Source organism: Varanus komodoensis, unplaced genomic scaffold (genome assembly GCF_004798865.1).
Source record: "Varanus komodoensis strain SLA01 unplaced genomic scaffold, ASM479886v1 scaffold2, whole genome shotgun sequence".
Lineage (NCBI taxonomy): Eukaryota > Metazoa > Chordata > Lepidosauria > Squamata > Varanidae > Varanus > Varanus komodoensis.
Window position 1 is genome coordinate 1,589,426 of NW_025335568.1, and position 21,830 is coordinate 1,611,255.

Sequence of the window (21,830 nt, forward strand, 5' to 3'; positions counted from 1 at the left end):
CTCCCTCACCGTGCGACGCTCGGAGTAGTCGGGCGGTCTCCTGCGGCAGAAGGCGGTTTTCAGGCAGCACCGTCTGGAATCGGAGTGTTGTGTCAGTCAGAAGCAGCACTTTGGATGGTGCCAGAAACAGATCAGGGTGCCGAGGGACGCGCAGGGTCCCTGCAATGGGCCCAGGCAGCCGTCCGGCCACAGTGCTCCAGACCAGCTGACGTCTGGGGGCCGTTTCAGACGGCGCCCCGTGAAGCCCAAATGGACACGCGTGGCCGTGGCCGGACCAGGCGTCTCCAGGAGCAGGTGTGGCAGCCTCAGCTGGTCAGATACGCTCCCGGCTGCGGCTTTCAGCGTCAGGGCTGAGCCGGGAGCGCACCTGAACAGCGGCCTGGATCTTCAGGAGCGAGCGGCCCGCCCGGCCCGTTCCTCGGTGCGAAGGGTGGATGAGGGGGCAAGGACTCTGACAGGCGGCGCGTGTGAGGTTGCGGTCACGGGGTGTGCGGGGGCAGCGACCTCTGCCAGCCCGTGCGTTGGCGTCCTTCCGCAACCTGCTTATGTATTTGCAGCTTTTCTGCCCCGCCCTTCACAGTGTCTCAGGGCGATGCTTCTTCCCTGCTGGTAACCTTTTCCCCTGACCCTCTTTTCCTCCGTAGATTCCATAATGATGAATGGTTCCAACGTGGCCAACACAAGTACAGCTGCGACCACCCCTGTGAAATCCAGGGAGGACCAGGTAGTGAACGGGCATAATGAGAAGGAGAGCAACCCCTTTGCCGAGTACATGTGGATGGAGAACGAGGAGGACTTCAACCGACAGGTGATGAACACAGAGGAGCCGGTCCGCTGCGTTCGGCTTCCACACACACGTGCACAGAATGGCCGCTGTAGCTCAGTGTAGGCACACGCAGAGCCGTGTGCCGGGGCGAGAAGTCGGGGCTGATGGAATTTGAGCTAGCAGTCACTGAGCAGGAAAGAAATCCTGGAGTATTAGTGGAAAACCCAATGAAACTGCTGGCCCAGCACACAGCTGCAGTGAAGAAAGCAAGCGCCATGCCAGGCATAATTAGGAACAGAAAAGAAGGTAGAACTGCCAAGATCTTGCTTCCCTCATGCAAACCTTTGGCATGGCCGTGCTTGAAATATTGTGTTCTGTTCTAGTTGCCTTACCTGAGTTGGAAAAAGTACAGAGAAGAGCAGGAAACGTGATTGGGGGATGGAGCAGCTTCCCTGTGAGGAAAGGCTGGGGAGAGCTGTTTTGGCTGTTAAATTGCGTTGATTGTGTGTACTGAAACAGAACTAGGCCATTTTTACCATACTGTGTTCTGTGAATTGCTGTGAATTGCCCTGGTAAGCTTCGCAAGCACCAGGATGGGGTGCTGAGTCTGGAGGCTGCTTTTCTGGGGCGTGCAGGCTGAGAAAGGCTGCTAAGAGGCTGGGGGATCAGGGACTGTGTCGTGCCTGCCCCCTCTGCTTTCACGGGCCGCTGCCCGAGTGCCACGCTCGCAGGGAGAGCCCCCGGAGCAGGGCACCCTGTGCATGAGGGTGGCAGAAACAAGCACACACGGCCCGCGCCCTGTTCTGAGGGCAAAAAACGGGAGTGCTTTCTCCCCGGCGTGCACGAGGGAGGGAGCGAGGGGCCGGTCTTTTTGCTGGCGCCAGCCCCTGCGCGGGAGGCGGATCTGAATGCCCTCGGGCCCGGACCCGCAGGGTGCGGGGAGGCTGGCGGCTGTGGAGGCGCCTCGTGGCCTGCCCCACTGCGGGACACACGGTAGCGAGCAGGCATTGCTTTGCCTCTCGAGGATCTGCGGGGATGGAGAGGCCTCGGGTCGGAGGATCCACCAGGAGGTCTGGGGAGGATCCTCACCGGGAGAGGGAGGCATGTGCCCGTTTCTTGCTGGGTTTGAGCTGCACCTCTGGCACCCAGCTCAGCCCGGATTGGGCCGGCTGGCTCTGGGCTCTGGGCTCATTGCTCCGTCTCAGCCTCCACTGCCCCAGAACTGTGATACCCCGCCTGCAGTGTGGTTGTGTGGCTGGTCAGAGGGGGGTTTGTAACGTGCGCTGTGTGCTGAATGATGCTGAAGCCTTCCAGATGGTTCTTTGCACATCTTGCCTTGCGATCGCTGCTGGGATGAACAAACAGCCGGGCGCAGGCCGGGGCACGTCTTCTGCGGCTGCCGGAATGTGCAGAGCAGGAATGGGGTATCTGACGGAGCAGCATTGAAGCGGTCTAGTCTGTACTCAAAATAGTTTTAGCAGATAAATCGCTTTTAATGTTGTATACTGAAAAAGAATTGTGCCATTTTTACTGTATTGTGTTTTGTGAGTTGTGAATTGCCCCATAAGCTTCTCAAGCATGGGGGCAGGGTGCTCAGTTCAGGGGCTGTTATGAGAGCTTGGGCTACCTTCCCCGACCTGAAGCTATCCAGGTTTGTTGGACTACAGCTTCCAGAGCCCCCCAGCCAGCTCTGCAAGAACCAGGTTGGGCAAAACTGGTTTCAAACATGCGTGTGTGGAGCAACTGTGAGAAAGCTGTGGAGGTAGGACTTGGTTTGCCAGTGGATTTGCGTCCCTGTATGTTTGGCGCACCACCCAAAACGCCGCCTGAAGCAAGGCTGGAGAGCAGAGCGCGGTTTCCGGGCTCTCACTGTTCCAGCAGCGCCAGGTTTAGGGGCCGCTTGCCCCTTGGCTTTGTGGAGACGTGTGTGGGAACAGGCAGCGGGAATCGGCTCCAGGTCGGGTCCAGTCCCTAGGGATCCGGCAGGAGGCCTGGGCCTCGGGTCGGCCGCAGAGCTGGTCTGCTGTTTGTGTTGTGACAGGTGTGAGTCGCTGGCTGGCAGGCCAGCACCTCTCTGGGGCTCCTGGTTGGCAGAGGTGTACATGGGCAGAATTCGGGGCAGGGGAAGGCCCGCCACCAAGGTTAGCACTTGCCTTCCTCGGGGGAGCAAAGCTTTCCCCTGCGTCCCAGTGCTGAGCGAGGCTGCCACCGTGTGGCTGCTCGAAGAACAGCACCCATTTGCAACGTGGCTAAAACGTGGTGACAGCTGAAGTTGTCCTTGCATTGGCTGCGTGGCCGTTTGGAAAGGGGAGGGCATTAAAAAAGGAAGGGTGGGGGTCTAATAAGGGTGGTCACCAGAGAGGACGCAGTAGCTTGGGCATTGTGTCTTTGGAAGCCCCAGATTGGCTTCTTGAAAATCTCCGGATTGTGTTCAAGACGTGCTGAAGGCGTGGAATGCCCCCTTCAGAATGCGCAGAGAACGGGCTTGAAAATAAAGCAGCATTGAGCATCGCTGCTGCTCCCGCCATTTCTCATCCCACAATAGCCAACGCTGTCTGGGCGAGTCACCAAGCACAATGCAGTAAAAATGGCGCGATTCTTTTTCAGGATACAAAACTAAAAGCAATTTAACAGCTAAAACTTTTAAATACAAAACTAGATTATTTAAATGCCAGTGTGCATTCGCTGCCTCGGAGAAGGGGGCAGACTCTACTTGGTGTAAGACGGCAATGTCGACACCGGGCAGGCTGCCGTGGAGAAATCATTCCACCATTTGGGAGGTGCCACTTGGAGGCCACCTTAGAAATTGCTGGCGGCTTCCAAGTAGATTTAGATGCCCTCCTCATACCAAACTACCAGTAGTGTGGCTGCACTTCCGAACACCATGCGCTTTTCCAGTCACCCTCGGATAATGTTGCCAAGGGACGGGAGGAGTGGGTGGAAACACAGCTTCAGCTCCCTTTCCTGGTACTAGAACTTCAGGGTCAGGGTCGCTCGTAGGTTCAGGAGAAAGTCATTCATGCACGGGGCACGGAGAATGTGTGGCAGGCACTGGCATGAGCTGAGGCAACTATAAAAGGGGTCCGATTGCTGGAGCGCCCCACCAGAAGCTCTGTCGCGGGGAGGGACCGTCCTGGGGCGCCTGTTGCCCGTGGGGCGATTTGGTACGTTCTCTGTCTGGCTCCTGCTGGGACAGAATGCAGTGCTGGCGCAGCTGGGCTGCTCTTCTCATCCCGCAGGGCTGCTGCTTGGTCCCTGCAGAAAGAAGCACCTGTCGCTTTGGCCGGGAGCATCCTTGCTGTTCTCGGTTGCCTGACCACAGTGTTGGGTGTGTGCACCTGCCCGTGGCGGGCCGCCCACTCCCCCTCTGTCCCGAGCACCTGTTCCGCGCTTGCTCTGTCTGTCCGTGAGCAGGCCACGCTGCAGGAGGAGGTGGGGCGGCTCCCCTTGCAGCACAAGGCCACGCTGTCGAGCCGCCCGCCTGGCGTACGGCGCCATCCCAAGCAGCCCTCGCTTCGTCCTGCTGCCCTCCCTCGGCGGTCGCCCTGCTTTCTGTTACGGCGGTCGTGGAGGGAGACGAGCAGGGGCTGTGTCCCTGCTTTGCATGCGGAAGGGGCTGGGTGCCCTCCTGGGCATTTCCAGAGGGGGCAGAAAGCCTGGAAGAGCTCCTGGCAGCCCCGCTCAGCAGCCCCGGGCAAGCTGGGCCTAGGGCCCGATTCCGCCCAGGGGTGCTCCAGGTGTTCCTGGATGGGCAGCGAGTGCCACCCGGGTTCTGGATCCGGGCCAGTCAGTAAGATGGGGGAAAGGCGGAATGAGGAAGCCTGCACCAAAAACGGGGAGCCAGCCTTGGTTCGCCCTCCCCCGCCTGTCTTCCGGGAACGACTGTTGGACGAGCAAGCTGGAGCTTCGTCTTTCTGGAGAACCCCACAGCGAAGCCGTGCCCGTGGGGGCCAGTGCTGGCTGAGCCCGCTTGCCGCAGAGATGCTTCAATGCTAGGCCTTCGGTGTCCCCGCGAGGCTCCTGCTCCGCCCGGGCGGCTTCCGCTTTGGCACCTCATCTGCTTCCAGCAACTGAACCGAGGGAGGGCCGCGTGAATGGCCCAGACGGATCCCAAACGCTCGCTGGTCACGGAGCGACGCGTGGCTGTGTGCGTGCCCGTCGGCTTTGTTTTGGCCGGGTGGACCTGGGTCCTTGGGCTGACCATCTCTGTGGGATTCGTGCTGGGTTCTGCGATCGCGTGGCTCTGCCCTGCCCTGGCCTGCCCTTGCCATTCCTGCCCCACGCGGTCCGTGCCTTCACGGGGGCGATCGCCAGTGGCTGCAGCTTCCTGGGGGCAGCAGATGCGCCACCGTGGGAACGGCACGAGCGGCCGGGGAGCACTTCTTCCTGGGCCACCCTCGGGGTTCTGCAGTCCCCCCAGGGCAGCAGCTGTGCCCCTGTGAACGGGCTTGGCCAGGCCAGGCCCAAGCTAGCCACAGCGGTGCCCCGGTCGCTCCGGCAGCCGGCACGCGTGCGGCACAAGCCCCGCTGCTGCGGCTTGCGTGCCTCGCCGGCCTGACCCTCTCTGGCGGTTCTCCTTCCGGGCAGGTGGAGGAGGAGCTCCAGGAGCAGGAATTCCTGGACCGCTGCTTCCAGGAGATGCTGGACGAAGAGGACAAGGAGTGGTTCATTCCGTCCCGCGACCTGCCCCAGGGCATCGGGCAGCTGCAGCAGCAGCTGAATGGGCTCTCCGTCAGCGACAGCGCGCACAGCCACGTGCCACAGGACATTTTGGTAAGCGGCGGGGGGCCGGGGAGGCTCGGCGGGGCACGCGGGTTTCCGTGGCTTCTGCAGAAGTGCTGCTTCGATCCATGAGACCGGGACGGCGGCCAACCTCGGGCTGCACCGGGAGCAGGAAGGGGCACGGCAGCTTTCTAAGGGGTCCAGGAGGGACAGATTGAGCCATCGGTAAATGAGGGGTGGGAGAGGCTTGCGTGTGCGCCTCGCCTGCCCTGACCTTCCTTTAATCTGTGGGCGTGCGGCGCGTGTGCACCCCCCTCGTCCTGGTCAGCTTCCACGCAGAGCCACCGCCTCCCCGCCACCCGCCCTCTCCCCTGCAGAGCTGTTTGACCCCGCTGTTGTCGCCAAGGCCTTCCTGGGGCCGCTTCCTCGGGAGGCACGCTCCACAGTCGCGGGGAGCAGAACGTCTCGGGGGGCGGCTCCCGCCCTGGAATGACCCTGCCTGCCCTGCATTGAAAACTGGCACATCTGGCGGACCTCAGGCGAGGGCAGACTGCCGCTTTTGGCCCAGATGCACGAATGATCCTGTTCTCCGTTTGGCTTTTTTTCTCATGACCTCATTTGTTCGGGTCCACGGCTTGTACCAGTTACTCTTTAATCGCTGTTTCTTTGGAAACTGGTGTCCAAATTACCTTTCAGTAGGAAGCAACTGAAGACACGGAAGAAAGAAAATGGTAGGACGCGGGCAATCTGGAAGGAGAGGATTGAAATGGTGTGGGGGGGTAGTTGAGGAGCCAGGACACCCCTCTGCCTGTGGGGGGGTCCCTGCACCAGCTGACCCTTCTCCCCCTTCTCCCTTTCAGAGCAAAAGCACCTTAAATCCCGACGCCAAGGAGTTTGTCCCAGGAGTGAAGTACTGAACCTTCCAGCAAACTTCGCACAGACTTTTTTTTGCCCTGGATGGGGGGAGGGATGGGGGGGAGTGGGACCCACAAGCAGTGGTGGGGTAAAGACTTCGTGGGCACATCTGTGGGCCTTTAAGCTACTTAAGCCCTCTTTTCTTGCTTCGTCGGGACGTTTTGAGAAAAACGGATGAGAAGTCACGTCCACCGGGCGACGAGGGACACCTGGTCGGGGGCAGTGGTGCTCCCTCCCCTCTTTCCGTTAAGCGACAGCAAGCCTAACCTGGCAGCCCGCAGGGGCCTCTGCCTGCCCCGCCAGTGATCGGCCCCGGACACTTCGTGGGCCCCCTGCTGTGCCGCCCAGGCCAGGCTCCTCTCGGTGGAAGCTTTCCCACGGGCGGGCTTGCTGCTTTCCGGCCAGCCCGGCCCTTCCGCTCCTCTCCGCCCCACCTCCCCTGCCTTCGGAGCAGCCCCTTCCTCCGCCCTCCCTCGTGCGCTCGGCCCACTCCCCGGCTCGGTGTCACTGCTCCGTGGACTGCGGGCTGAGCTGGGCCCGCCGCCGTCTCCGGGGCTTGGGTATGAGATCGGACCTTCCCCCCGCAGCTCGGCACACACGGCGTTTCCTGCGGGCTGCTGAGGACTGCGTCCCCCGGGGAGGCAGGGTGCCCCAGGATGTCCTCTGGCCAGGAGGGCGGCGAGGGGATCGCGGGCTGCGCGCAGCACGAACAACCCTCCGTCCCTGCCCCTTCCCTGCCCCAGCTCCCCCACCCTTTAAGGAATAATCTGGGGCGGCAGACGGGGCAATGCTCTGCCCGGTCAGTCCGAGCCGCTGCCCTCGAGGCTTGCATGGGGGCGGGAGGACCGCAGGCACAACGGCTTCCTTGGCGCCCAAGCCGTGGAGTGGCGTGAACGCCGCTCGAGCAGAAGCGCACGGTGCGCCGGACTGCGCCTTTGACAGAGCTTTGTATTCCGTCTGCGTAAAGAGCTGGGTGGCGCGGATCCAGCCCGAGCTGCCGGCTCCGGGTGCTCTTCCCGTGCCGCCTTCCTAGAGCGGGATCAGGGCAGGGCACCGGGGGCACTAGTCTTCCATTACTGGCCGCCTGCTCGCTCCAAACGGTCCTCCGGCGGCAGCTGGGCAAGGAACCGTCCGGTTTTCTCTCGGCGGGCGCAAGGGCAGCCCCGGCCTCTTGCCTGCTGGTCTGAGGAACCGGGAGCCACGCGCCGCGTAGCGCCCGCCCAACGTGATTGGCCAGGTGCCCCACCCCGTCTCCGGGCCGATTCCTCCTCCTGGGGGCTCCTGGCAGCGGCCGAGCCGAACGAACCCGGATGGGCTGCCTGGAGGGGGCCGCAGCAGCCTTCCCAGCAGGCTGGGCCCAGGGGGGAGGCATCTCCCGCCCAGAGGGGACGGGTGTGGGGGTGCGGTGTCCCCCCCGCATCGGCACCGCAAGCCCAGCCAGACCGCTCTGGGCCCCTTCGCCGCACGGTCCCTCGAGCGGCGTGGGACTCGCAGGGCGGGGGCCGGGCCAGCTGCCGCAAGCCGTGCGGGGGGCACTCCCGGAACCCGCGGTGGGGAATGGGCAGCCCCCTGCCACCCCCAGCACGCGCTTCCTGTCACCCCAAGTGGCACGGCGGTGCCGAGGAGCGAGCGCTGCGGCTCGACGCCCCGAGGGCCGACGTGCCCCAGCCAGGGAGTTGGAAGCCGCGGAGGCCGTCACCAAAGGGGCCCTGCAGCTCCCGGGAGGCGGGTGCGAGGGCCTTGGCCTGCCGCCGGCTGAATAGCCGCTTCCCACCTTGCCCGGAAGACTTTCGGGGCTCCCAGTGTGGGCTCCGAGCGAGCTGGTCCGAAGGGCCGCGGCCGCAGCCCGTGTTCTGTCAGTCCCGTGCCAGCAGCGTTGCCCCCGGGACCCCCAGTGCAGGGCCACACCACGTGCTGGCCAAATCCTTTTTGGAGAGCCTCCCTCTGCGGGGCCCAGGTGGGTCCCCTCGAGCCACGTGCAGAACCGAGGTTAAGCTTGCCCCCCCCCCCCCCCCCCAGAGGGGGGGCCCGTTTCCCCCCGCCCCCCCCCGCCGGCCCCGGGGGGGGGGGGGGGGGGCTGGCCTTGCTGAGCTGCAAGCTTATCTGTCAATCTGCAGGATACTTAGAGCAGATCTGTGGGGCCATATCCTGTCTCCCCTCATCTTCCCCTCTGCCCCCCCCAACCTCCAGTTGCTCCCCGAGAAAGTCTTCACAATTAAATGCTGTCCATTTTTACAATGCATTCTAAAATAAATTGGTTTTGAGCTGGGTGCCGTGCTGAGGCCTCTCTGGGACCTACCCATCCCCACCTCTTATGGGGCGAGTCTTTTCCCCTTGGGGTTCCTGTCAGCAGGGGAGAGGCTGCTGCAGCAGAGTGGTGAATGCGCATGGAGAAGGCGGTGGCAGAGCGCGGATCCCTCCGATGCCGGCCGGCCCACAGCGGGGATGAGCAGCTTCCAAGGGGCAGCCGAACACAGGAAGGCGGCAGGCGAAGCGCTTTGCGGAACCGCCACGGAAGGGGCCCCGAGCAGAGCCACACCACGCGAGGTGCTCGGCCGTGGCAGCGCCTGTGCGGCAGGAGAGCCGCTGGCGGAGCGCCTCTTTCTGGCTGGGGCTGCCCAAGAGCCACCCCTCGGAATCCAGCCTTGGCCAAAGCGCGTCCCAGCAGGCCAGTCGGCCGTCTTGTCGGCCAAGAGGCAGCGGCCGGCCGGCTCGGGAGCTTCCCTTGCACGGAGGGTCTGGCCGTGCCTGCTGCCGCCTGAGGGCCAGGAGGGGAAGCCTGGGGGGGCGAGCGCCAGCAGGGGAAGTACAGATCACACCGCCGCTTGGTCTTGCTTTTTATTGATGAATTTAAGAAACGTGCATACAAAAAGTCCAACAAGATTCCCTTTGAGACAGAGAAGACCATCAATTAAAGTTGTAAAAACGGCCGGCGGGCCGGCCCCTCTAGGCGAAGGAGTGTGTGTAGAAGACGTCCACGTTGGCGGCATAGTCGAGGGGGAGGGCCTGGCCCACGTGCCGGGCGCCCAGGCTCGCGCCGCCCAGGGCCGAGGACTGCTTCAGCTTCAGGAGGCTGAACGTGGAGAAGGCGCTGCCATGCTGCTCGCGGTGGGCCTGCTCCAGGACCCCGAGGAACCCTGGCGCCGCGGGAGAAGCGGGGGCCCGGTGAGCGAGCCCCGTAGGGGTGGCTGCCGAGACCCACGGCCAGCCAGGCCCCCTCACCCTTCCCGTCGCCCACGGGAACCCAAGGCGAGGGAGGGTTCAGCCAGACATGGGACTGACCCCTGCGCCACCTCTTCCTGGCCCCACATGTGGGAAGGCCACCCGGCACCCGGCCATGGGCTCGCTGCCCCCACGGCGAGCCCCGCAAAGCAGGCCAGCCACCCGCCCCCGCTCACCTTCCTTCATCATTTCCCAGCTGTTCCACACGGATCCAACGCACACGATGGGCAGGCCCAGGTCGCCCTGGAAGAGGCTCTTGGGGAAGAAGCAGACGGGACAGGCGGGGCCCTTGAGCTCTGCCTGTGCTCGGCACCCTGCCTTTCTTCGGCAGAACTCTGCACGCGGCAGCGGCAGGGCCCCTCCTGCCCAGGCAGTGCGCAGACTCGGCCGTGCCTGGCTCCAGCAGGGTGCTGCACCTGAGCCCCGCACTCCACCAAGGGATGTGGGCAAGGCTTTCTGGCCCCGGGTGCTGGCGAGGGTTTGCTGGCTGGGCTGTGGGAGGCCTGCCTGAAAGACCCCCGGACACGCCTATTTTCAAGACGTGGTGGGACAGACTCGAGAGGCAGTGGGCCTCCTCGAGCCCAGGAAGAATCTTCCTCCCAGCAGGAAACGGTGCATCTCTGGTGCCAGGCAAAAGACGGAGTGCGCAAGCACCTCTGCATGGTTTTTCCGGCAGGAAGGAAGCACTGATCCAGGTGGAAAGGGCCTCCTCCTCCTCCAGCCAGGTGGTGCCACAGCGTCCCCTACGGAGCTGCGATCCAAGCGCCGCTCTGAGTTGCGGTCCAGCCCCTTCGAAGACCACCAGGTCCAGGAAGGCTGCGACAGAGTGCCCACACCTCTGCTCCCCCCGAATCTGGGGCCAAAAGGGACTCCGCTTCTGTAGCAGGGGCCCGGCTGGTCCCGGTGGGAGCCTGCTGGGCCCTGGACCCACACGGCAGCAGTCGCTTTTCCCACGTTGCCCGGAGTGGCCTCCTTGCCAGAGGAAAGTGGGCGCACTTTGGTGCAAGATGCCCTTCAAAGCAGCTCGGTGTGGAGTTGCAGCAAACTGGTTTCAGCAGCGCATCCTGGACCAGGCCCCTCCGGCCCCGCTGGCCCCACACTCCGCGGCCGTGTGAGGGCCACCCAGCCGCCCGCCCCGTCCCTACCCGTTCCCCGTTACCTTGTCAATTTTGGGCAGCACGGCGACTATGTGTCGTGCCAGGACTTCCCCTGCCTTGTTGAAAATGTACCGGCAGAGAGGATCCCCGGCCTCCGCTCCTGCAGGGAGGGAGGGGGAAGGCCTTTCACTGGACTGCCGCGCACGCGTGCCCGTCCCGCCACCTCGGCGTGCTGCCCTCGCCGGACCCGCAGGGCACGGGAGGCCGCCACTGGCCCGGGCAGCGGGCAAGTGGAGCCCGCTCTCCCCCATCCTGCAGCGCCACGGAGCAAGACGGGCTCGCGGGCTGGGGCACTGCGGGAGACCGCGATGGCCGCTCGGGATCCCCCCGCGCTGGCGTGCGGCGCGCTTTTGGGACCGGCCCTTTGCAGAGCCGGATCGGCTTCTGCGCACGGCTCAGGGCTGCCTCTCGCAGAACTCGGCCAGGACTGGATTTCCATCTGCCACAAGGCAGCGCCATGGCCACACTCCCTTTCCGGAAACATCTCCCGGAAACAATGGCCGATCGCATCTTTGTGTGTGTGTTGGGAATGAGCTCTCCAGATAGCCACAGCTGCCGTAACTTGGGCCGGGGCCGGGCAGCCGCTCCCCACACTGGCCTGCTCAAAGCGACGGGAGGGGCACCGGCCGGCTGGCCGGCCCTTTGGCGAGGGCCTTCTCCAGGGCGGAGGCGGTGCCGCCCGGCTGCGATGGGCTTCCCTGACCTGCCAGCACGGAACGAGAGCAATCCCCCCAGGAGCCCGCTGGGGTTCTGGGCCACAGACGCCCCCCAGCCAGGGCTGCACCTTCGCAGCTACCTTCAGCCAGCTTCTGGCAAAACCCCGCGAACTTGGACTTCTCAAAGGTCCGGTAGAGATGCGTCAAGAGGCCCATCCTGTCCGAGACCTGTGGGAAAAGGGAGGCCAGGTCAGGCGGGTGGTTGCTGGGGCGTCTGCCTCGCCTTTTCATCCCGAGGGATCCCCAAAACGCTTCCCCACGGCAGCTGCTTCTGTCCCCTGCCGCGCGCACGGCTCCACCCGGGCAGTGTGCCCTCCCCAGCCACCGGCCCCCCGGCAGCCTGTTGCCTCGCATCCTCTCTCCTTTCCCAGGTGAGGGCCACTGGGTGGGCCCCACCTGGCTGATCCACCTGAGTCTCTTTCCCGGAAGGCGCAGGAGGCGGCGGCAGGTGTGGCCCCCGTGCCTCGGGCACATCAAGCGGGGCCCTCCGCACTGGCTCCGGAGGAGAAAACGGTCAGATGGGCGCGGAACAGTTTGTGCTCTGCAAGGTTTATAAACTGCCTGATTGGTGAAACCTCAGGGCAGAAACACCAATACAGAAGAGAGATCCCTATTAAAAACATGTAATTTCTAAGTGCTCAAGATGCTACACTAATCTGCAAGAGTTCATACATCAGCGACAGCAGGGACTTTTAACTGCAGCCCGTGTGAGTCAGGAATTTATTTATGTTATTTTTTATGTTGTAAGCCGTCCTGAGGCTTTTTGCGACAGGACGGCATATAAGTATTTCAAATAAATAAATAAACTCTTAATACGGGAGGGGGAATGCGACTGGACAGGTGTAACTGAACCTCGGTGGGCCGACTCCCGGGGCCGGCATTCAGCCGCCGAAGGGCAAACTGTCCCGGAAGAACGGCAGGAACGGAAAGGGCGGTGGAGGTGCGCTCTGTGTGTTGAAGAGCCACGTCACTGCGCAGAAATGCGGGGGGGGGCTGCTTAGTGGCCCCCTTGGGAGCATCGGGGTGAACAGAAATGGCGCGAGGGATAAGAGGAGCAGAGTGGCGGGGTCTCTTACCAACCACCTGCCCGAGGAGCAGGTGAGGATGACCCCTTTGGACAGCAAGGCGCCAGCGTGTCAAGGAGGGGCGCTGTTGCCATTAAGGGGGGCTTCAGTGTCCCCGGTATCTGTTGGGAGGCACGTTCTGCCCAACGGGGTCCCGCCAAGAGATTCCAGCATCTGCTGCTGGCAACTTCCTCCGACCGAAAGCGGAGGGCGGGACAAGAGGAACGGCCCTCCCAGACTCGGTGCAGGGAAGTCCCGGTGGCCAAAGGGGCGGCTGCGGGAGCTCGGGGGGATCCCGTCCGCGGATCCTTGGTTCTAAAGGGAGCAAAAGGGGGGCAGCCAAACACGCACCCGGGACTTCGAGGGAGCCAATTTTAATGAACTCAGAACAATGATAAGCCGAGTCCCATGGCAAGTGACCGTCATGAGAAATGGAGTCCAAGAGGGGTGGGATTTTTTTTTAAAAAAATGAAATTGTAAAGGCACAATGCTGAACCATTCCACCCAGGTAAAAGGGAAGAGGCCCAACTGCAGCGCATCATCAGTGGTGACCTGGCTTCCTCGAGACGCAGCGCTCGCGGCTTTTCCTTCCGGGTGTCGGCTGCCCGTGTGTTTCAGGGCATGGCCAGGGCGCACAGTTCCCCCATGGTTTTTCTTTCGCATCTGCCCTTGCAACCAGCCCTCAGCCGCGGCGAGGCCGTTTAGGGTGAGAAAGAGGAAGTGGCTGGGCTGCACAACCGACCCTCGAGGGCCACTTCCCTCTACTCGGCACGGCTGAGGCCTCGTCTGGAGCACTGCACGAAGGTCTGGGCCCCCGAGTTTTAAAAAGATGCAGAAAAGCTAGAAAGGGGGGGCATGAGGGGCAACAGGGATGATTCAGGGGATGGAGGCGAAGCCTCTGAGGAAAGATGGGGAAACTGGGCATGTCCAGCCCAGCAAGAAAGGGCTGAGGGGAGGCACGATTGCTCTCTGTGCATCCAGAATGGCTGCCGCAGAGGAAGGCCGGGGTCTCTTCCCAGGCACCCGGAGTGCAGGGCGTGGAACGAGGGGCTCAAGCGACGGGAAGCAAGATCCCAGCTTGACATGCGGAAAGATTTCCTGATGGTCAGTGTAGGAGGACACCGGAACCACCCCCGCAGGGAGGTGGCGGGCTCCGTTACCCTGGGCAGCCAGGTGAGAGGGGTGGGCGTACCTGGGAGCCACGCGCTGAGCTGACGGCCTCTGGCCCCTTCCAGCTCCACTACTGTGCAAGTCTCTGATTCCAAGAGGGGAAAAAACCCGGATGCCGCTAAAAGCTCCACAGAACAGGGCAGGCTTTGCCATGAGCTCAAAGTCAATGAAGAAGAGCTGGGCCACTGCTAAGGCAGCTCCATGGGGCAGGGCCCCCCAGGATGGTGCCTGGAAAACTCCCTGGCCTTTGAGGAGGTGTGTGTGTGTGGGGGGGGGCTAGGAATGTCAGGGCAACTTCCTCTCTCCCCCTTTCCAGCCTGGGTCCTCCTTCCTGCCACACCCCCTTGCCCATTTCTAATGAGCCAGGCCCCAAGGCAGCCATTACAGGGCTATGAACGTAAGGAGAGCCCTGCCGGATCGGACCCGGGGCCCGCCTGGGCCAGCCAAGCCACTGCCCGCAGGAAGCGAAAGCAGGACGGCGCACCCAGCGCCCTCCGCCCAGCAGCGGGTCCCCCGGCGAGGCCGACCTGCACCAGACGTGCCCGCTGGGATTCGCCTCCAGCCGCCCTTCTCCAGTCCCCCTTCAGCGCCTTCCAACTTGGCAGCCGCCACACGCACGGAGGAAGCGCCTCCTCAGTTCCCAGATGCGCCCAGGGTCCGAAAAGGGTGGGGACCCCCACCTTAGGGACATGGAGGGGGTGGGGCTGCTGGGCCTGCTCAGAAGCGCTGGGGGAAGGGGCGAGGGGTGCAAGGGTGGCGCGGCCTGGCACCTCGCCCGGGTGTCTTGATGGGAACACGTGGCCCGAGGGGACGCCATGCCCGTGCGCCGCCGGAGCCCAGCCAGGAGAGACCACCGCCCGGGAGTGCTGCTCGGTGGGAGAGCCGCGGGACTCCTGGGTGGGCCATGCCACACGAGCCCCCAGCTCCGGGACTCACAGCGCCCTGGCGGAGGCAGGCACAGGCAGCCCCGGGCAGCAAGCGGCCCTCTCATCCCTCCAGCGGCGCAACGTAAAGGCGAATCGGCTGAGCCGCACCGGGAAAAGCAGGAGATGCGATGGCGCCCCATTGCGGGCCATGGGCCTCGGCGCCCCATCGCCTGCACACGCCTCTGCCTGTCCAACCATCCGGAAGGACGAGCCGCCCCACGGGAAGTGCCTGCGCGGGGCTGACGGGGGTCAGCCTGGAACCTACCTGGAAGTAGTCGAACATGGCCTGCTTGACGTAGCTGATGTCGTGCGGAGGCACTTCCAGGTTGTCCAGGCCGTCGAACACCATCTTCACGGCCTGGTGAGCGATCCAGTAGGCTGCCAGACACCGAGACGGGCATTAGGGTGGGCCGGAGCCTCTGGGTGGAACGCCGAGGCCCGGCCCCGGGAACTGCCAGCTGACGGAAGCCCCGGAGACGCCCCTTCGGCACGCGGGCTCCCCCGAAGGGCGGTCGGCACCACGCACAGGGGCTCGGCTGAGGTCCGACGCGCGGGGTGCGCACTCCCTGGAGGACGTCGGCACTGACACAGCTGCCCCCGCCTGCACCCGGCCTGCACCACCGTGGGTGCGGCCAGGCCCTGGCCCCACCTTCCCGGCGTGGTCCCCCGGCAGGGGCTGTCTGGGGCCGGCCGTGCGGGCCTCCTCCTCCACAGCTATGGGGCCCCGTGACTTGAGGGCGCTGGGGACCCAGGAGGGGCACAGGCCAGCCAGCAGGAGGCAGCTGCCATCCCCTCGCTGCCCCCAGGAGCCCCGCGTCATGCCGGGAGCGACGCCAGCGTGGCGGGAGGGGGGAGGCAGAAGAGGCCCTGTGGCCCTCGCGCTCTGTGCTCCAAGAGGACTGCCCGCCCACCTGGCTGAGCCCAGGCTGAGCGACGCACACGGCCCACCTCAGTCGGCAAGCGCTAGCGCAGCCTCGCTCAGGCCGAGCGCGGCATTGCCCCCCCCCCCGAGCGCCAAAGCCCCTGGCGGCCCCAGAGCTGGCCCTGCAGGAGCACTGCCTCTTGCACCTGGCCAAGAACGTCTTGGAGGGTTACTGGCCTCTGTGGTGCATGCGCAGGGCGCCCCCTCCCAGGGGCCACACGGGCTCGCGGCCTCACGAGCCCCTGCTGACACGCAGGGTCCCGGAGTGGCACCGCACGTGCCAAGAGCCTTTAGCCCCAGGGCCACGACACCCCTGGCACAGCTGAGTGGCGCTGCCCAACCCCAGCGAGTCCAGCCGCGTCAGGACGAGGTCTCCCGAAGCAGAGGCTGGGCCGAGGAGCCCAAGCGCCCGGCCCAGCGTCCTCACCCGATCCCTCATCACCCATCATGTGGCCCCATCCTCCGCAGCTGATCTGAGAGCCGTCCGGGTTGATGAGCTTGCAGTTGGAGCCGGTTCCAGAGATGAGCACCACGCCACCTGAGCGGGGAAGGGCACGTTCACAGCCAGCGCCTGCAGGACGAGGCCGGGCCGGTCCCTGGACAGGCGCTTCTCGTGACCAGTGGCCCTCGCGCAGCCGGCTCCTCCTCCAATGGGAAATTGGAGACTCGCCGCTCCCGAGATGCTCCGTCCAAGGCAGCCGGGGCTCGCAGAGGCCACAGCGCCGAACTAGCAAGCCCAAGCATCGTTTCGGGCCAAAACTGTTCTACTTTTTTCGCAAAAGGAGGCAGGAGGGTAATTTTTCCAGGCACAAAGAAAGATTCCGTTGAGCAAGCTGGCTGAACCTGGCCTCTCAGACGGGCCCTGCAATCCTAGAGCAGAGGTGCCTGGGGACTCACACTTAGTGGAGTGGGTTTTACATGGCTATGCAGAAGTAGAGGTGCCACGGAGGCTCTCTGAGCCAAGAACTCAGCTTTCAGCAGGGAGCCAAGCTGCATGGGTAACGTACACCAACGGGCAGCGGCACTGGCCGCGAACGGTCAGTTGGTCCGGAAAAAGGCAACGCTGGGAAGCCAGCCCTCCCACCGAGGGTCTGTGGGCCAGGCAGCAGGAAGGCAGCCGTCCACCGGGCCCCTCGCCGGCTTACCGCAGTCGGTGGCCGTGGCCATGGCGCCGATGGCGTCCGTGGTGATGTAGTAGTTCTCGCTCAGGCAGGGGAAGCGGCTCTTCATCTCCTCCGTGAGCTTCCTGATGGCCTCCTTCTGCTCCCCTCCGCTCAGAGAGAGGCCCTGCAGCGAGGCGCACGCCGTCAGCACCCCTCAGGGCCCCCCCGCCAGTCGCTGGGGGCCCATGGCAGACCAAAGAGCAGCCCTCCCCCCACAGTTGGGAGCACCTCCACGAGACGAGATCGGCAGACCTTGCCCCGCCGTCCGGACCAAGTTTGGTTTCCGATCTTCTAGGGAACCATTTCCACCTGCTTTCCACCCACCGTGGAACTCTTGAGCTTTGAGGAGAATTGTGGGAGCGGTTGTAGGGCCGCCCACCCCACCTGCCGGCCCCCAGATTCCCTGGGCGGGACCTCTGGGGACGCCTTCCCCTGCCCCACCTGGATTCCACGCAGCACAGCCAGGGGTCCAAGCTGTGCTCCAAAGAGCCAGCACGGGCTCAGGCGTGCCGGGGGCTTCCGGGCCGCCAGGCCGGCTTCTCCCGAGGGCACGGGCCCCCGGGCTGGGTGGGAAACACTCACCAGGGAGCGGAGGGGGACCTGCGGGTCAGCGCCTGCCTTCCTCTTGGCCTCGCTGACCATGGCGTTGATCCGTTCCAGGCACTTGTCTGCACCAACCAGCTAAGCAGCGAGAGGAGACCAGAAAGACCCATCAGGGACCGCCACGGCCCCCCACCAGGCGGTTCGGCCCCCGCCCCACCCTCACTGGGCACTGGGCCAGCCCCGCTTAGCCCCCTGGAAGGCAGGCCTCCCCAGTGCACCTGCTCAGGCAGCGCAGGCTGTTCCCCCAGCAGCCCTCCCTGCCGGGGCCGCGGGTGCCTCTGGCTGGAGCCCCGCATTCCCAGGGCACAGAGCTACTGGCCACGCTGGCTGAGGGGGAGGCCAGCTGCATCCCGATGCACCTGGAGGGCCCCGGCTTGGGGAAGGCGCCCCCCATCGCCACTGGGTCACCAAACCCCACTGTTTCCGCCAAAGGTGCAGTACAGCCCTTTCTGTGTTGCAATACACTTTCTACGCCGAGGGAAGTGGGGCCATCCTGTCCAGTGCCGGGCGCCAGCCGGGCCCCCTCACGCCTTCCCACCCCTCGGGTCTCAGCTCGCTGCGCCTGCCCCCAGCCCCGAGGAGCACCGACGCTGGAAAACGACAGACACGCTTGCCCGGTGCCAATTGCTGGTGCGAGGCTCTTGTGTTCTCTCGAACAGAAGAAAAGCCCTGCTGGATCGGGCCCGTGCCCAGTCCTGCACTCAGGTCCCAGAGACAAGCCAGCTGCCCACAGGGTCCCTCCAGCAGGGAGGGGGCACGGCCTTGGCCTGCCCGAGCCCCTCAGCGGACCCGGACGCCTGCCTGCAACGGTGGAGGCGGCACGCAGCCAGCCAGGCTGGGGGTCAGGACCGACCCAGCGCCTCCGTGGCCGCCCAGCGGGCAAGGAGTGCTGGAGAGGCTGTTCACAGGAGGGCCCAAGAAGCCCAAGGAAATGCCGGGGGGGGGGGCCTTCCTCAAAATGTGCGAGGGGCACCGCTCCAGGCGTGGGATGCGGGGCGTCTGGGTGCCTGGTGTGGCACCCGCAGGTGGTCTTCCTGGGTGACCCGCCAGGGGCCTCGGGGTCTCTGCACTCACAGGGCCTGGTTTCAGGGGGGCTGGGCTGGAGGGGCTTTCCTTGTTCGTGAAGTGGCGGTTTCCTCTTGGGGGGGGTGCCTCGGCTTCTCTCACCGCCCCCCGCTCCGCCCGGGAGCACGGGGCTCCGAGGAGCAGGCTGTCGGCCCGGCAGGGACAAGGTCCCCCCCCCCCCACGCACTGGCTCGGGCGTGCTGGGCAGGGTGGGGCCGCATGCGCTTGCCGCCGCGAACATGGCACTGTCCCAGCGCGTTCGCTCTGCCGCCAGAAGAGGCTGCGGGCGCCGCTTTCACTTCCTTCAAAGCCACGCTCAGCCACGTGCCCTTTCTCCTTGCTCAGCGGCCGCCAAGGCCAGCCAGTGGCTGCACCGGCAGCTCCGGTGCCCCCCGCCAGCGGGGGGGGCTGGACATCTTGGCCCGCACATGGGCAGGCCTCGGCCTCGAGGGGCCCGTTCCGATGCTACGCAGCCCCCCCACACAACAAGGGAGGCGAGGGAGAGCCTTACCCAGTGGTTGGTGCAGGGCCCCTCCGTCTCTGCCATGATCTTGCCATCTTCCGAAATGAGGACCACCTTGGAGTGGGTCCCCCCGCTGCGGACAGAGGGAGGAAAAGCCAGTCAGTCCAGGTGGGACCCCGGCTCCTGAGCCGCGCCCTCTGCTTTCCACTCCTGCCCGGCCCCCAGGGGCCCGAGGAGGAGGTGCGCCCCCTGAGCGCACCCCATTTAGCTTCTCCAGTGAGGGGCTGCCATTCAGGCGAGGCCCCATCCAAAGCCCGGCCCGAAGGAGGCAGGCCGTTGGCCGCAGGCCTGCGCGGCCCTTGCGCTTCGGCTGCCGAGATGCCCCTCTGCGCACGCAGACAGCGAACGGGCCAGAGGCTGGGCGGCTGCTGCCAGGGGTGGGGAGGCTGCTGGAGGGGGCAAGGGAGTCAAGATCCTGGCAGCTCTGTCAGCTGGGAAGGGACCCCGGACGGAAGCCCACCCGTGTCCTCGGCTGACAAGCAAAGGCCTCGCCAACAGCTCCGTGGCAGCGTTTGTCCTCTGGTGCCGAGGGAAAGCTCTCCTGAAACGAGGCTGCCGGATCCCCACAGCCCAGCACCGGCAGCTGAGCTTCCCCTAGTTAAAAATAAATCACTTCCAGCATCGGCAGGAGGAGCTCAGAGCTTGTGGAGCGCTTCCGAAACTCTGCTTTTCCACCGACCATCGCTCGCGAGGGGAGAAGCAAGACAGAGCAAGCTCTGCTCCAGCATGTGAGAGTGTGCAAGAGCCCCGTGCAGCACATCACTTCCACACCCGCAACCAGGCCGCTCGTACGAGCGCAGCCCCCGCGCCGAGGCCAGCCCCGCACTGGAACCCCGCGGCCCCCGGGAACGGCCTCCTCCTGCTCTGCTGCCGTGGCACCGTGTGGCTGGCCCTATTCCCAGGGCTCGGGGGAGCCAGATCAGTACCGGTGTGCTGCCGCGGGAGACCCCCCCCCCGCACCGTGCATGCGCCGTGCCGCCCGCCTTCCGACTGCTTCCCTGCGGTCCGTGGCACGAGCGACCGAGGAGCCGGCCCCGGGGCAAAGCCCTCTTTGCTGGGAAGGCAAGGAGCGCGAGGCGCCAGGCGGAGGGGGTGCGAGCCCCCACCGCACCGCTGCTACTGAGCCCCGAGGCAGCTGGCAGCACCAGCCTTCCCCAGTCTGGGCCAGAGCTCCCACAATCCCAGGCTGGAAGGATGGGACGGACCGACTCCACAAAGCATTTTCTACTGAGCAACTGGAGCTCACAACCGTTAAGGCCGAGGATTGTCTCTCTCCCTCGGGCCAGCAGCTGCCCTGAGCTCTGCAGAGATCCCAAGAAGCTCACGAGCCCCTGTGCAGCCCCCACCGCCAGTCTGCAGGACACGTCTGGGGCTCAGTTGCGCATCAGAATCGCGCCACAGCGCTGCCAAGTCACCATCGTTACATCCCAGGAATGCCCGGAAGCCTGCAACACCTTCAGTGGGTTCGCTCCGGTTTCTGCGGCCAAGCCGCCCCCTCCCCAGTTCTCTCCCTGTGTGAGCTGAAGGGACTGGCACGGGCCGAGGCCTGAGCCACAGGTGCAAAAGGGCAGCCTTGGCTGGACAAAGTGCTTGGGCACCGCAGCTGTGGCACGACGCTCGCAGGAGTGTGAGTCTGTCCTGCCCACGGTGCCCCCTTCGAACCCAGATCTCCCCAGCTGGAGGAGCGTGTGAGCGAGCGTGTCCCACGAGGCCTCTCTGCAGGCAACTGCAGCCCAAGCCGACAGAGGCACCTCCTAAAGGCCTCCTAGCAAGGCCCTTTCCGTCTCAGAACCGAGCAAAGCCCTTCCAAAGCCAGGCGCTATTGTAATCCTCACCTTGGGAAAACACACATAAATGTCTTTGGAGGCATTCTACTCACAAGACATTTCTCCGTGGATCTGGAGTAGTAAAATGCCTCCACAACCACACATATGCCTGTGGTGTCTGCGGAAGTATGTCTTAAAATATTTTTAAAAGTATCATAAATTATAAATGCAGAGGAAGGCAGGACGTGCTCCGACGGAGCCGAGCTCAGGGAGCCAAGGTTTCGTTTGGATGCCAGGAAGCACTTCCTGACAGTAAGGACCCCAAGGGTGTGGAATGGGCTTCCCTGGGAGGTGGTGGAGGCCCCATTGGTGAGGGTGTTCAAGGACAGGGCATGTCGTGAGTAGAGCCGGCTGGAGCCGGGGGGGTCAGACTAGATGGCCCGGGAGACCCCTTCTGACTCGCTCTGTTTCCATAAATTCAAACTTTATTTTTGCAAAGAATGTTTTTGATCTTATGGGGATCCCCACTGAAATCCCACGGTGTGTGCTGACCTACTGAGCACCCACAGTACTTAAACAAGCCTTCTCTTGAAAAATCCACAGGAATATTTTATATCCCAAAAGTTGCTTCCATTTGGGGATTATAAAGACACCCGAACGACCGCTGCTTCTTGGGATAGTGTGCGCCTCACACTGGGTGCTTTTTCAGAAAGCAAACGCTGAGTTGTCAGAGGCGGAACCTTGCGAAGCCTGTGCAGCTGACCGAGGAGAACTGTGACGCAGGTCTACTCCTGTGCAAATTCTGCAGCAAAAAGCGTACCCGGGGAATCAGCGCGCCCCAGCCCGGTGGGTCGAGGTTCAGCAAACCCCGTTCCTCTTTCATCACCCTCACCCCAATTTCTTGGTCCAATTTTCACTGTCGATAAAACGCAGCCGTGTCGCCTCCTGCTGCCGTGTGCCCTCAGAACACGCAGCGTCCCAGGTATTAGCTCAGGTGCTCTCCTGAATCCTGCCAGCCTATGAATCTCTGTGACTTGGCATCCTGCACCAGCAGGGGGTCAGACGCGATGCCCCCCCCCCGACCCCTTCTGACCGCACCTTTCTACGAATCCCGGCAAGCCTCCATTTCC

At 64.1% G+C, this 21,830-nt stretch overlaps 2 protein-coding genes across 2 annotated transcripts; one reads left to right on the forward strand and one right to left on the reverse strand.

Moving 5' to 3' along the window:
• The first annotated feature begins 644 nt into the window (after positions 1-644).
• On the forward strand, positions 645-8,675 carry PAIP2B (poly(A) binding protein interacting protein 2B). Its single transcript, XM_044429195.1, has 3 exons — positions 645-808; positions 5,354-5,539; positions 6,349-8,675. Exons 1-3 carry the CDS (start codon positions 653-655, stop codon positions 6,403-6,405), a joined length of 399 nt encoding a protein of 132 aa, XP_044285130.1. The 5' UTR covers positions 645-652; the 3' UTR covers positions 6,406-8,675.
• A 552-nt stretch (positions 8,676-9,227) lies between these two features.
• Positions 9,228-19,021, reverse strand: NAGK (N-acetylglucosamine kinase). Its single transcript, XM_044429194.1, has 9 exons — positions 18,923-19,021; positions 17,326-17,424; positions 16,726-16,867; positions 16,008-16,118; positions 14,924-15,036; positions 11,579-11,666; positions 10,785-10,882; positions 9,802-9,880; positions 9,228-9,540 (listed from the first exon to the last, which is right to left on the reverse strand). The coding sequence occupies exons 1-9, from the start codon at positions 18,956-18,958 to the stop codon at positions 9,350-9,352; spliced, it is 957 nt and encodes a 318-aa protein (XP_044285129.1). The 5' UTR covers positions 18,959-19,021; the 3' UTR covers positions 9,228-9,349.
• Between the last annotated feature and the right edge of the window lie 2,809 nt (positions 19,022-21,830).